Below are 13,542 nucleotides of genomic sequence, written 5' to 3' on the forward strand. Positions count from 1 at the left end.
ACAGTAATTATAAACTGGCAACTGGGGGACAGATGGCAAAAAAGTTATAATGCTGGCAAATACTGTCAAATTATTTTAGGATTGGACTTTCATTTACAGTCTTCTTGTTAAAGACTAGGTATAAAGTATTTATAATAGGTATAAATAGGCTAACTACCACCACATGAACAATAATTTAGTCAGTGTATGTAAATGTTTACATTTACAGGAATATTTTTAATTATATGTTTGCATACATCTATAGTCTACTACACTTTTCTGCAATGAGTACTGGCCATTTAGATAATTTTGTGCAATTATTTTAATACTGTTTCTGTAATTTACTGTTATCCTTATTGTTTTCATCAGCAAATATTTAATATTAGTTTGTAAAGTTGCAAAAACTCACATTTCTTTTTTTGCAAAGCGGTTTCAGTATAAACCTAAGTGTGGCTGCAGAAAATGGTTGGCATTGTGTGGATGTTTTAACTTTTCTGGTACTTGTAATTTTTCTCTCTCAGCCTTTCTATGAGAAAATGTCAGTAAGAAGCTCTAAAAAGAGTAATCCAGGATTTAGAGTCTCTTTGGTTAGAGGGGGCAGGTTATAAATAAAGATGATGATGATGATGATGATGATGATTATAGAAGGCAAACTACTATATCTGTGACTCCAACAACAGCTTGAGTGAGCTCTGGAGATCTTTTCTGTCCAGAGACTCAAAATACAATGCCTAGTATTTCACTTTCAGGAGGGCAAATGTATTTGATGTAAGCACTTTAACAAGTAAACTGAAAAAAGAAGTTGTATTTCTTCCTGAAGCATAGGATTCGTTCCTCAGTTGTTTGGTATTTGCATACCCTTTCAATAATTTCATCTCATGTAGACAGATTCTTGGAGTAATTAATTGTAATTATGAAAACAATGCCATAAAAGTTTTCCTGTATGTAGCATGGAGAGCAAGATTCCAGGCTGAAAGCATTGGTGTTGATAGAACAAACAATAAATTAGTAAGTCAGCTATTTTGCAGTTTGTGTTTCAAGTTAAGAGGGCAGAAAATTAGTGAAACTGAACTAACATTCTCTAGTAAAGTGCCAGTATAATATAAATCTGCATGCGGGCATAAATAAGCCTGCCATTTAGAACTATGCATACGAATGTGATTGTGTAACATGTCCGTATTTGAGAAGGTACTTGGAAATGGACAGAACAAATCCAACACTTTTTGTTTGCTTTGCCATTAATCACAGCCCCAGATAAGTAACAGTTTGTCTTCTGGGTTGTTGTAAGTTTTTCGGGCTGTATGGCCACGTTCCAGAAGCATTCTCTCCTGACATTTCTCTTCCTTTTATTTTCTGTTTAGCTGTAGCCTCTGGTGTTTCTTAGGACTATAGAAATACCTTTTGCCTTTCCTAATCAGGAGACTGGAGTAAATAAGGGTTGCTATATTAATGATGAAGATAATCGTAGCAGCAGTATTGTTTTCTCTTTGGGTGTTGAAAGATACAGAAATGTCTTCCTGATAAATTTGAAAATAACTTAATTATGAAAAAAATATCAGAAACAATAGCTGTCATTTGAGAAAATGAGAGAGAAGAGTGATTCCATTCAGAACAAGAATAAACAGTAAATGAGTAACTGAATTGCTTTTGCTTTTAGTTTTTCAGTCCTTTGGTTTACCTCAAGCAGAGAAATGTGACTTGATAATTGCGAGATTACTCTTACCCTCTACTCTGTCAGCGAGAAGAAAAATCATTGTTTAAAAGGCTAGATGAACTTGCTTGAGTTCAGGCACTCCTGGAAATGTCGTGTCTCTGCGTTTGCCCCCCTCCGGTTCCATGAAGGGAGAAACTCTAAACAGAAAGGCTGAATGAAGCTGTTAAGTGCTAGGGCCATTCTTGGATTCTGACAATAGGGATTTGTGACTCTCTCTGTGTGTTTTCTTACTGACAGTATAATTCAAGAAGCAGCAGCAATGCAAACTAGCAGGCTTAGTTGGCTTCTCTGAACAGATTTCCTATTGTGTCACTGAGTCCCTTATCAAGAGTCTGGCCAGCTCTGGATGTTAACGGATAATACTAACCTTTCTTCTCCCTGTCTTTGAGATTCTGATTTTTTTCCACATCATTTATTGAAAATTATGGAAAAACTAATGTATTATTAATATTTAGGGGGAAAAACAACAGCAAGAACAACAACAACAGGACAGGGATCTTTTCACAGTATTGATTGAAAGCAATCGATAGCTATTGCATTTCGCCTGAGAGGGAGAGGACTTTGGTGCGTTGCATCCGAGAAAGTTGCTGTGACAGAAACTGCAGAGCAGAATGTGTGTGTTGTACCCTTAATTTCTTTCCTCCTCTTTATCTCTATTACCCTATTCTGCTATCACAAAAATAAACTAACTTGCAAACCACTACTTACTGAATCTCTCCAGTGAAAAGTTTCATATGTGCAGTATTCTCCAGTCCTCAGATGTTTCTATTTATTATTATTATAAGTATAAGTATTATAAGTATTTATTATTATTATAAGTATAAATAATAAAAGAGGAGGAAAGTATAAATCTACTATAGAATCCCATAGATGATTACTCAGAACCTATTTTGTTTATTCACTAGTTTTAGTATTGTAGCTTTAAGCTCTCATGGAGTCAAAGTTCACTATTTCAATGATAACCATCCTTTACTAAGAAACTATCAATGTTTAGGGTGCATTTACCTGAGGAAAGAAGTAGCAAAAACAAGACAAACGAGACAGAGTTACAACTCTGTCCGCTCTGTTTTGTGCCCAACATTCTGGATAGAGAAGGGTTTCTGACAAGTGTTTTGAGGGAGAAACACATGTTACCTTGGAGATGTTTGGATGCTTCTCCACCTTACTATGTGGAAGCTACAATCTTAAAAGTACTTGTCAAGGAAAAAACAATATTGGTTTCAATCAGACATACTTAAAAGTTAGTTATATTAAGATTGTACTGAGAATGAATTCGGCATTCTTTGCCTTGGTTTGATAGCTGCGAAATACGTTTTTTTTCTTAAAAAGACAAGAATTGTATACGTATGCACATGTAGAAAAAATATTTCCCTGTGTGTACTGTGCCAGACACATAGCATAGCATCTTTGTATTCTCTTAGAAATTGCAATATTGAAGATGTAGATATTCGTTTCAGTACAATCAGTGCCAGTCATTACGAATTAAAGAAAACCCTGTTGTATTTAAATTCCTTAGACTTTGTAGGTAAAGCCAGAATTATTTTGGAGAACTGAAGCATACTTATACATGTTTACGATGAAATGAGAAAGCCTCAGCTAATGGGTTTGCAGTTTATAAACATTGGCACAGACTTGGAGAAAACTTTATTTATGGGCAATTGTTTGTTGAAAAGCTCTTCCATGGTCATTTTTCTTTCTTTGCTATAATAGCTTGTCCTCTTGTCTTTAAAGCTCTTCTGTGCCTCTTGTTAAACACTTGGGCTGCACTTGAAGTGGCCCTTCCAGCTTAAGCACCAGTTTATTTTGTCTGTCAAGATAACACTTGTGAGCTGGGCTGCTGGAGGCGAGGATCTGTTAGGAAAAGTATGCCTGCTTGAAGTGCAACGTACTGTAGAATAATATCTTTGCCATGTTTGTAATTGCAAATGTAATTAGCAAACAAGCTCTAGGGGATTAAGGACTTGAAACTTTCACTGCACATGACTTGACCTTATGTTAGCCAAACAGGAGTAGTCGGCACTATTTAACCCGTGTCAGTCCTGCATTTTTTGCCTTGGTGTGTTTGAGGCGCCTAGATTTCTGCTGCATAGTGATGATCTTGTTGCTGTGCTCAATTTTTTCTGTGCTTTGGAGTTCATAATTTGTCTTTTATGAAAGAACAAGATTCTAACACCTGTCTGTTTTCTGAGCATTTGGGTGCCCATCTGCACCTCTAGCAACATTGTTATTAATTGGTCTTTTTGTGCAGGCAAGTTACAAAAAGCAGACTGTTGTCACACAACTTGTTCTGACCTTTGTGATGGATTTCCCTTCTTTGCTGTATCCTTTACGCCTACTTTGTTCATGTTGCAGTTTATAAACATGTTAGTTTCCTTAAATGCTTCTACTTCTCATTCAAAAAGAAATGTTAATTTTTATTTTTTTTGGCTCCTCTCATGCCTCATAATAATTTTATCAACCTGCTCTAGATATGTTTGACCCACAAGTATCTTGCACATAATAGACACAGAATCCATTCAGAAATTCAGACTTTGTGTGTGTGTGTTATTCAAGATTTTTCCTGTCTTTCTCATGCAAATGCAATCATGTCACAGGTTCATTTATGTCCCTTTTGTGTTCAGTGTTTCAGTTGCAGTAACATGCCATGACCAAGCTGTTTTTGTTTTGTTTTTTAGTGTGAAAGGGAATGGATTGAGAATAGAGAGAGGCGGCGTATCTTGTCCGATTCTGCACTGCCGGTGAGGCATTGTTTTCTAGGGTATCTTCATCATTGTTATATCCTGTTTGTGGGGGAAGGAGAGGCAGGCTGTTGCTGTTTGGGCAAAAGTTACTCATGTACTCCTTTTTTGTATATTCAAAATCATTTTCATATGGCTATTGGTATGCATCAAATAACAACTGCATAGTCTTGAGTTGAAAGCTACTCTAGTGACAAGGGGGATAATCTCCTACCATATATATTAGCTGGGTTGTTTGAGCAGTAGAATCCAGTACTATGTCTGTCTGTCTATCTATCTATCTATCTATCTATCTATCTATCTATCTATCTATCTATTGAATGCTCCCCCCACATGTGCCAATGTCCTCCTCTAGACATTTTAAAAATAATTCAAATGTCCTTTCCCATTGCAAATTTCCTTAGATTTTTATGGATCCAGTACAAATTGAACTTTGGTTGTGAAGAATTCCCTCAAGAGCACATTGTCTAGTAAAGAATGTTAAAAGAATGGCTTAAAAATTACTTTTTCAGTTTGGATATTGCTTAGGTTAGATAATATTCTTTAAAAACAATTCTGCTTTCCTGAAATAAATATACACAAAGGACAAAGATATTAGCTGTTGTTACTCACATTTTTGCAAAATAGATAGCATAATATTACATATGCTCATTATTATTTTGCTCTAGTGTACGTGTCACTTTGATAACGTTGATATTACATTTGTATAAATGAAAATTCCTTTAAAAAATGCAAATAAACACTGGTGATCATGGATCACCACAAATCTTTTGCTTATCCAACATTTGATTGTTGAGAACATGGGTATTTATTTCCCAGAAGAAGGGTCATTTTAAGTTTCTTTGCTTTTTTTTTTCCTATGGTAGTTATTAGCTTCATTGTGGGGTTCATTCTCATGGAATTTTGCAGATTTCCTTTAAAAAAATCTGTATGTAGTCATTAGCACGAAATAGTTTCTTGACCTATAGAACAGTTAATTTTCTATTTCTGTATTCTTATTATATACTTCATATGTGAAAAGTGCTTTCTTCTTCAACAACGGACAATAATTGTAAATAGTATATAAATACAGCAAGATTCAAAAATCCTGCTTATCATTTTTTCTCTGCTGCCCTTTTAATCTCTCTCCTTTTACGTCTTCATTCAACACCTCAAATGTTTCTATTTTTATACTGTTTGCTTTTTTGGTATCTGGGGCAGGAGAGGGGGAGATTCAGGGCATTTGACCTGAAGTGAAGAGGCTGAGTAGAAATTCCTGTGAAACCTCCAATCTTAAAGCTACTGCCTGCTACACTTTGGTAGTCACTTTGGCACACAAGTCCCTTCTGGTGAAAAGAGCATCCGAAGGGAAGAATGGCCCCCTGTGTGCAGCTAACTGGCTTATTATTTGGTGTCAATTGAGTCAATGCAGTCTGCAATGCGGTCTAACCTGGGACCACAGGCAGAGGCGAGAAGGTGTTGCTACTGTCCAAAATTGTCTTTCAAGCAGAAAAGTAATCCCAGATTGGGCTTTGAGGGATGATACACTTTAGAAAGGTTTGCTCTGATATCTCACACGAGCGCCTTAACAGGTTATAGAAACATGTCCCTTGGAAACATGATGACAATTGGCACAGATGGATTTAAACAGACATACATTTTGTGTAAATGACAATGGTAATTCAGCTTCAGATGAAATGTGCATCTTGCTTCTCATACAGGCTTCTTATGAATGACAGGAAGGAATCTCTTTTAATCATACTTACATCTGTGTAATGAAGATATATATGCATTTTTGTAGACTGACTTCCTTTGCTGTGTCTCATTACAAATGTATATACTATATGAGTATCAATATAAATGCAAATCAGTGTGACCTGTACATAGTAAATGTTTATACTTAGTATATACAAGCATGGATATATAATATCTGTTTCCATACATCTCATACATATGTTCCAAGAAATTTGTATATGCACAATCTATGTGGATCTATAATTTCAAACATAACAATTTGTGTAGCAAAACCAAAACCTCAAATGTATTTCCCCAAAAAGATAGTTCTGGAACTGTAGTACATAAAAGATCCCAGAAAGGTAAAGTAGTATAATCTTAAATATTAGTATACACAAGTATAGATATATAATATCTGTTTCCATACATCTCATACATATGTACCAAGAAATCTGTATATGCACAGACTATGTGGATCTATAATTTCAAACATTCCAATTTGTGTAGCCAAACCAAAACCTCAAACTTATTTCCCCAAAAAAGATAGTTCTGGAACTGTGGGACATAAAACATCCCAGAAAGGCAAAATAGGATAATATCTAAATATAGTGCTCATGTAGCTAATTGATACAATGTAATATGAAGGTAAAATGGCAAGGGAACCGTGTATTGCAGAAGCTTTTGGGAGGTTTTCCCCGTATGGTTAAAATTCCGTAAGATGAAAAGATGGCACCTGTTTTGTTTTCCTAAAAATCTCATGGATTGATGGAGGATTGTAAATCCTTGTTATTACTGAGGTATTTTTATTTGGATGTATGGAGTAGTTTTAATTTTTGGGTATTGTGCAAATTAAATAATTTTCCCTTTTACTATGTATAAAATAACATTAAAAACAGGTTCATTTGGTTTCTGTAAAACTACATTGAGAAACCTGTATCCATGACCCTTCACTTCTGTTAATGACCTTGTCCCAAAGCTCTCCATTCTTTTCTATCATGACAGAAATGATGTAGTTGATTTCCAACTGTGTTACTTTATAGAATACATTTGACCCACATAACATTGTTGAAGATTATGTATAAGGAACATATTTGAGGAATACTTATGCCCAAACAATATGGTATTATGTTTGCAGTTAATTTCTCTTTTTCTTTTCAGTTCTCAGTGAAGTATCTAGGGAAAACCAGATCCAAAACTCTTTAAGTGTTGACGAACAATGAATGAAATAAGGGCTTGACTGTTCTTTTTCTGCTGGCAAGAAGCTTCTTTGCCTCAATTTGTTCAAAATGTTATAGATTCTATTCCCCTGTTGGCCCAAGAGTTAAAAATTAATTCATGAATAATAAAAACCAATCAGTCTTGTTGAGTTTAAGAGGGATTAGAAGAGAGGGTTTTGTACAGAAGCAGTTATATATCTTGGTCCTGATGCTGCTGGACTATTAGATATTGTTCTGGGTCTTGCAGTTTATCTGATAACAGTGTCTGATTTGCAAAATACAGTTGTTATCCTGATGACTAACGAGCCTAATACTGAATGGATTAGCAGGGGTCACACTGCTTGTGCCTTTTACAAGTTTTAGCCCTTTTGGAGATAATTCATTTCATTTGAAAGCATTTTGAAGCTACAGCAATTGTAACATAGTGTATTTGTACCTGAGCAGATCTTGATACAGTCACTTATTAGGTTACAGTAGTCTTTAAAGAGATTTAAATTATGCATTCTCATAGAAATTCATTTGGGTTTTTTATGCACTCACAGTGTTTACAGATACACACACAGCTATGTAAAACACAGCTCCAAAAAATTGTTCACAATGGCTGTAACCTGCTCTGGGGAGGTTAACGTTCATTGAGTACTAAACCTCTAAATCAGTGGTTCCTAACCTTTTTTTTTTTGACCATGGACAACTTTGACCAGGGACCACTCTCCAACTTTTGTACCAAAAGGGTTATGAATCAGTTTTTGGTCAACTTGAGATTTGGTTTGGTTTGGGGTGTTGATTCAGAAAATTGCATTGGATAGACCACATCAGCTCCAGTTTCTGATATAGAGCATATGCCACCCAGTAGTCACCATCTGCTTGCCCATAGAAAACCATATTTAATAATCTAGAGCCAGAGACCTTATTTTAGGTCTCGCGGCCCACCAGTGGGCTTTGGACCACAGGTTGAGAATCACTGCCCAAAATACTAGAAAAGCCTCAAGACCAATCGTCAGCTGATCTCAGTCTTCTGAATATTTTTTATTCACCCTGTTCTATATGTAGTGTAGGGGAATCCTAACTTATTAGCAGTGTTATTATTTGCCCTGCACCTATTCTAGCCTCAGGAGAGGATCTGAGATTTGAGGCGAATTAGATTGGGATATGTGCCGGATCAACTTCCTTATATTACTCTCCTGATATTGCTATTATTTTATTACTTTGTTTGTCCTGTTTTCAGTTTGTATCATATCCAAAGAACATAGGTTGCTGGGTGGTTTAAATATCTCATGCGAAAATAAATATTGCTCTATGCCATTGCCAAACAATTGCTCGTTGTTCATTTGCTGACATTCAGAGTTATGAAGTCACAAGATGAACACAACAGCCATTTTCCAGAAGCTTCATCCATTTCCCCTAACTTCAGCTCAAAGTTTTGGAGTGTATATTGCTCTCTGTACTTGATATGGTAAATAAAGAAAGCTCAAAGGCAGGCTGACTACAGATAATGTAACTTTAAAGTACATTATGATGACATTGAAACAGTTCAAGATTTTCCATACCTTGGCTCAGTAAAGACCAGAAGACTGGTATTTGGAAGGGCAAGCTATGAAAGCATTAGATAAGATTCTGAAATGTAAAGATATATTATTGAAGACAAAAGTTAGAATTGTCCATTACACTTTGTTACCCATTTCTTTTTATATTTGTGAGGACTGAATGATGAAGAAAGATAATAGGAAGTAAATCAACTCATTTGAAAAGTGATGCTAGAGAAGAGTTCTACGGATACCATAGACTGCTAACTCCCTCGAAATCAATATGTCCCAGAACAAATCAAACCTGAATTCTCCATAGAAACCAGGATGACTAAAATGAGTGTTATATTTTGGCTATATCTGGTGAGTTAAGAAATGACTCACCAGAAAAGACAATAATTCTTGTTAAGGTATAAGATGGTGGGAAAAAAGAAAGACCGCATTACAAATGGATGGACTCAATCAAGGAAGCCACCACCTACAAAACCTGAGTTTTTGATGATAGGATGACTTAAAAGTCCCTTATTCATAGGGCTATCCTAAGTTGAAGTCTACTAGATGGCAGTTAAAACATGTGTAATAGATGAGTAACAGACACGAAGATATTTATTTATCATATCAGAATTAAAGGTCTTTCTGCCAAAATCACAATTATTTGGGAACAAATACATCTAAAATGGTTTCCATTTGTTTATTTGATTATCTGACTAAATTATAATATGGTTATTTTGGAACATGCATAAGTACTGTTATTATCTGCCTTCAAGTCATTTTTCATTTATGGCAATCCCATCACAGGGTTTTCTTTGCAAGATTTCTTTGGGGGAATTTATTTGCCTTTTCCTCCCTCCAAGGCTGAGAAAGTGTGCCCAAGGTCAGATAGTAGATGTCCATGCCTGATTGGGGATCCAAATCCTGATCTTCAGAATTCTAGTCCAACACCAAAACCACGGTACCATGCTGGCTTTCCATCTTACTATAGTTTAAAACCAGGAAACACATTATTTTTTTACCCATTTATTTTTTCCTTCACTCTCCTTCACATTGCTTTGCCTGTGTTGAATTAAGGATTGTAATTCCCATAGGGAAGGGACCTGTTTTTCTGTAAAACAGTGCATCAGACTACACAGAGAAGCCATTGAAATACACAAGCATGTGGACAATTTCAACAGAAAGGAAGAGACCATGAAAATGAACAAAATCTGGCTACCAGTATTAAAAAACTCTAAAATTATAACAGCTAAACAACAGAGAGGAAAAAACCAGGCATAGATTAACACCTCCCAGCAACAGATTTTCCCAGGCTCAGGCAGGCCTTCAAATGCTAATGAAGGTGATCAGCTAAACATTCACACCTAACTGCAGCAGGGAAGAGCTCCTTGCCCCACCCCAGCCATTCCACAGATATATAAACCCATTTTTCCTACTTCCAACAGACCTCACAACCTCTGAGGATGCTTGCCATAGATGCAGGCGAAACGTCAGGAGAAATGCCTCTAGAACATGGCTCTATAGCCCGAAAAAACCCACAAGAACCTAGTGATTCCAGCCATGAAAGCCTTCGACAATACAGTGCATTAAAAGCTTTCTGCTGTGAGGGACTGGCATTTCCTTCCTGCAATATGTCAGGAACCAGTACCATATTTGTGTCAATTGGTTTCAGTTGTTTCATTCTTTCCTGGAACCTTGACAGCTCAGGTCCACGGACGATCACTTTCACTCTAAAGCAGGCATGGGCAAACTTGGGCCCTCCAGATGTTTTGGACTTCAACACCCACAATTCCTAACAGCCTCAGGCTCCTTCCTTTTCCCCTCAGCCACTTAAGCAGCTAAGGGGAAAAAAGAAAGGGTCCTGAGGATGTTAGGAATTGTGGGAGTTGAAGTCGAAAATACCTGGAGGGACAAAGTTTGCCTATGCTTGATGTAGACACAATATTCCTATTGATGCAGCCTCGAACCTCCAACGCCTGCAGGGTGCACCAACCCATTTCCAGCTCCTTGGTTCCAATACAGAGCTGTGGTGTATGATTGTAACCTGCACAAATATTTTTGGAATACAAACCCCATCACCTCTAGCTATTAGTACTTCTTCCTGAGGAAGTTTCAATTGTTGGAGTCTATCATCATCTGAAAGCTCGCAGTTATTCTGCTCCTGTTTTTGCCCAGATATGCAGTTTCATTCTATACATGGCAGAGCTGCAAAAATGTTTTGAATGGGGTGAAGTAATATACCAGGCATGAGCAAACTGAAATGGCTGAAGGGGAAAAGGAAAGGGCCCGAGGTTGTTAGGAATTGTGGGCATTGAAGTCCAAAACACCTGGAGTTTGCCCAGGCCTGCTCTAAAGTATTATAGACAATAATTATGATCAGTGTTATTGCCAGTATGATTCTTATTATATTTCTTAAAGAGATCATACAAATAACAGGTTGTTTAATGTCTGGGCTCGATCTGTCTGAGATAATACTGGGAAGGTTAAGGAAAAACTGGAAGCTCCTTTCAATCCTTCACTGAACAGCTACATGTGGCCTGTCATCGTGCCACAACATTGGATAGACTGGGAAGAGGAAGGGTGAAAGAAGGATCACTCTGGATGTGGGACGTGTGAACTGAACTTTGCAAGAAAAATCTGTTGTGACAAAGGAATGACATTCTTTTCAGAACATTTTAATCCAGTGCATTATTTGTGAATGTTATTGATAGAAGGGACAAGGGAAAATTCTAATGAACATACAAGTTTCATCCTGTTTACTTTTGCATGTTATGCAAGGAAGATGAGAGAAATGAACCTTGAAACCTATGCATCTTTAGATACTTGCCCAAATACTTGCCCTACTACTCTGTTCAGTGGGGCATATGCTCATGTTAAATGCAGACAGGATTGCAACTAAATGTTTTCCTCAAGTGTACGCTCAATTATAATACTTTTGAGTATAGATTTAAAATAGTTTTTATTTAGAATAAAAGTTACTTGAAAGAAGTGGAGCAAAATAGAAAAAAGCATTTGTGGATATTAAGATAAAAGATATCTTAATTACAAAAAAAGTGTGGGAACAATGTGTTACGGAAAGTAGGAAAAAGGAAAGAATGGGAAAAAAAGAAGAAAGAAAAAAAGCCCCCCCCCCCCAAAAAAAAAGAGGCACTGTACTTCCAAGACACTCAGGGTCATGATCTCTTCTCGGTTCAAAAGTCCTTGTATCCTTTTTTGTCATCGGTTTCCTAAAACTTTGTCCTTTGGTTTCTTTTATGGCTTGTGAATATAGATTTCTGTATTTCCTTTTTCTAAGAGCTCTAGAAATTTTCCCCAGTTCATCGTGTGTATTTTAATGTTGCTTTGTGACATTTTTTGTGTAAGTATATCCATATTCATGATGTCTAAGGTTTTCAGAGTCCATTATTCTAGAGTAGGTGTTTCTTGGGATTTCCATAGTTGGGCCAGATTTATTCTCGCCGCTGTTATTAAGTAGAAGAAAATCTTATTTGAATTTTTGTCCATATCGAAGTTTGTGATACCTAATAAAAAGTATTCTGGTTTAAACTTGAATGTTATTTGTAAGATTAATTCTGTCTTTTAATAGATCTTGTACCAGAAAGTCTTCTGAGTATAGATATTGAAGAGGAACTGACTAGAATAATATAATTTTTACTAATTGTAGGACTAGAAATATTTAAACCAAGGCGTGCTTTAACATTTTACTATATTATTCCAGCCAGGTGTCTCTTCAAATACCACACTATTGTGATATTTTGAATGACAATGTGTTTTATCAAGCCTTACAAAACATATACTTCTTGCAAATACAATATAATTTTAGGGTCCTAGGAGCCATAATGGAGAATCTACTATTACCTAGTCAGGAGGAAAAACCTAGGCATCTACTTAGAACAAAGCAAACTTGTTATTTTATAGGATAAGGGTAGTAAAAGTCCTTTTCTCTTTTTTAAATCTATACAAAATAGTGTAAAAGGTAATATTTTGTGAAAGCCTGTACTAAATAGCTCTGATTGTTGCGTTGATCCATGTGCTGAAATGGCCATAGACTGTGAATGCAGAAGAACTAGACAGCCCCCTACAGGACACGGTTGGACACTTAGCGGCAGGCTGTATGTGGTTTCCCGGCAGAGCAAGGAGACGGTTTCTCTTGAATTGCATTGGAGGGTCAGCCACGGCATTTCCTTTTACAGATGTAATCTTGAGAGGTAATGAAATTACATTGTGGTTTGAAAGGTAAAATACAAATTCCTGTGCCATACTTCGATGATTGTTTAATCCCTTTCTCAGGCACAGAATCATAATGTCTGATAGGAGCATACAGATTAGATTCTCTATCGGGCTCTCTTTTGCCATCTCGAAATTCTGCCCTGTGGAATGTGTTCTTTAATATGTGTAGTCTCAGTTTTTTCTGCCATGAGTGTTGGATATTAAAAACTATACATTTAAGTAACTCTTTTTTGCCATTTGCATAGTTTGCCATCCTTAGTAAATGAATACAGAATGATGGAATAAACACAGTATGTTATAGTCTATCTAGGTATATTTTGACATTATCTAAGATTGGATACTTCCTTCCCAACACTTCTATCCCAACAAATAATTTATTTCTGCGTTCAAGTAATCCCGTTTTACATGAACTTTCTTCTTCTAATATACAGTTTATT

General features: G+C 36.3%; 1 protein-coding gene across 5 annotated transcripts in view; it reads left to right on the forward strand.

Moving 5' to 3' along the window:
* Positions 1-13,542, forward strand: part of ESRRB (estrogen related receptor beta) — a 187,470-nt gene that overhangs the window by 71,886 nt on the left and 102,042 nt on the right. For 3 of the 5 annotated variants that reach the window (XM_060758124.2, XM_060758091.2, XM_060758100.2), the window contains one exon: positions 4,369-4,431. The exons of the other annotated variants lie outside the window; for them this stretch is intronic. Coding sequence is in view for 2 of the 3 variants with exons in the window: in XM_060758091.2 (XP_060614074.2) it covers positions 4,369-4,431 (63 nt within the window). In the remaining variant the exon portion in view is untranslated. The remainder of the gene's footprint in view (positions 1-4,368; positions 4,432-13,542) is intronic. 5 annotated transcript variants of the gene reach the window in all.

The sequence above is a fragment of the Anolis sagrei genome, chromosome 1 (assembly GCF_037176765.1).
Source record: "Anolis sagrei isolate rAnoSag1 chromosome 1, rAnoSag1.mat, whole genome shotgun sequence".
NCBI lineage: Eukaryota > Metazoa > Chordata > Lepidosauria > Squamata > Dactyloidae > Anolis > Anolis sagrei.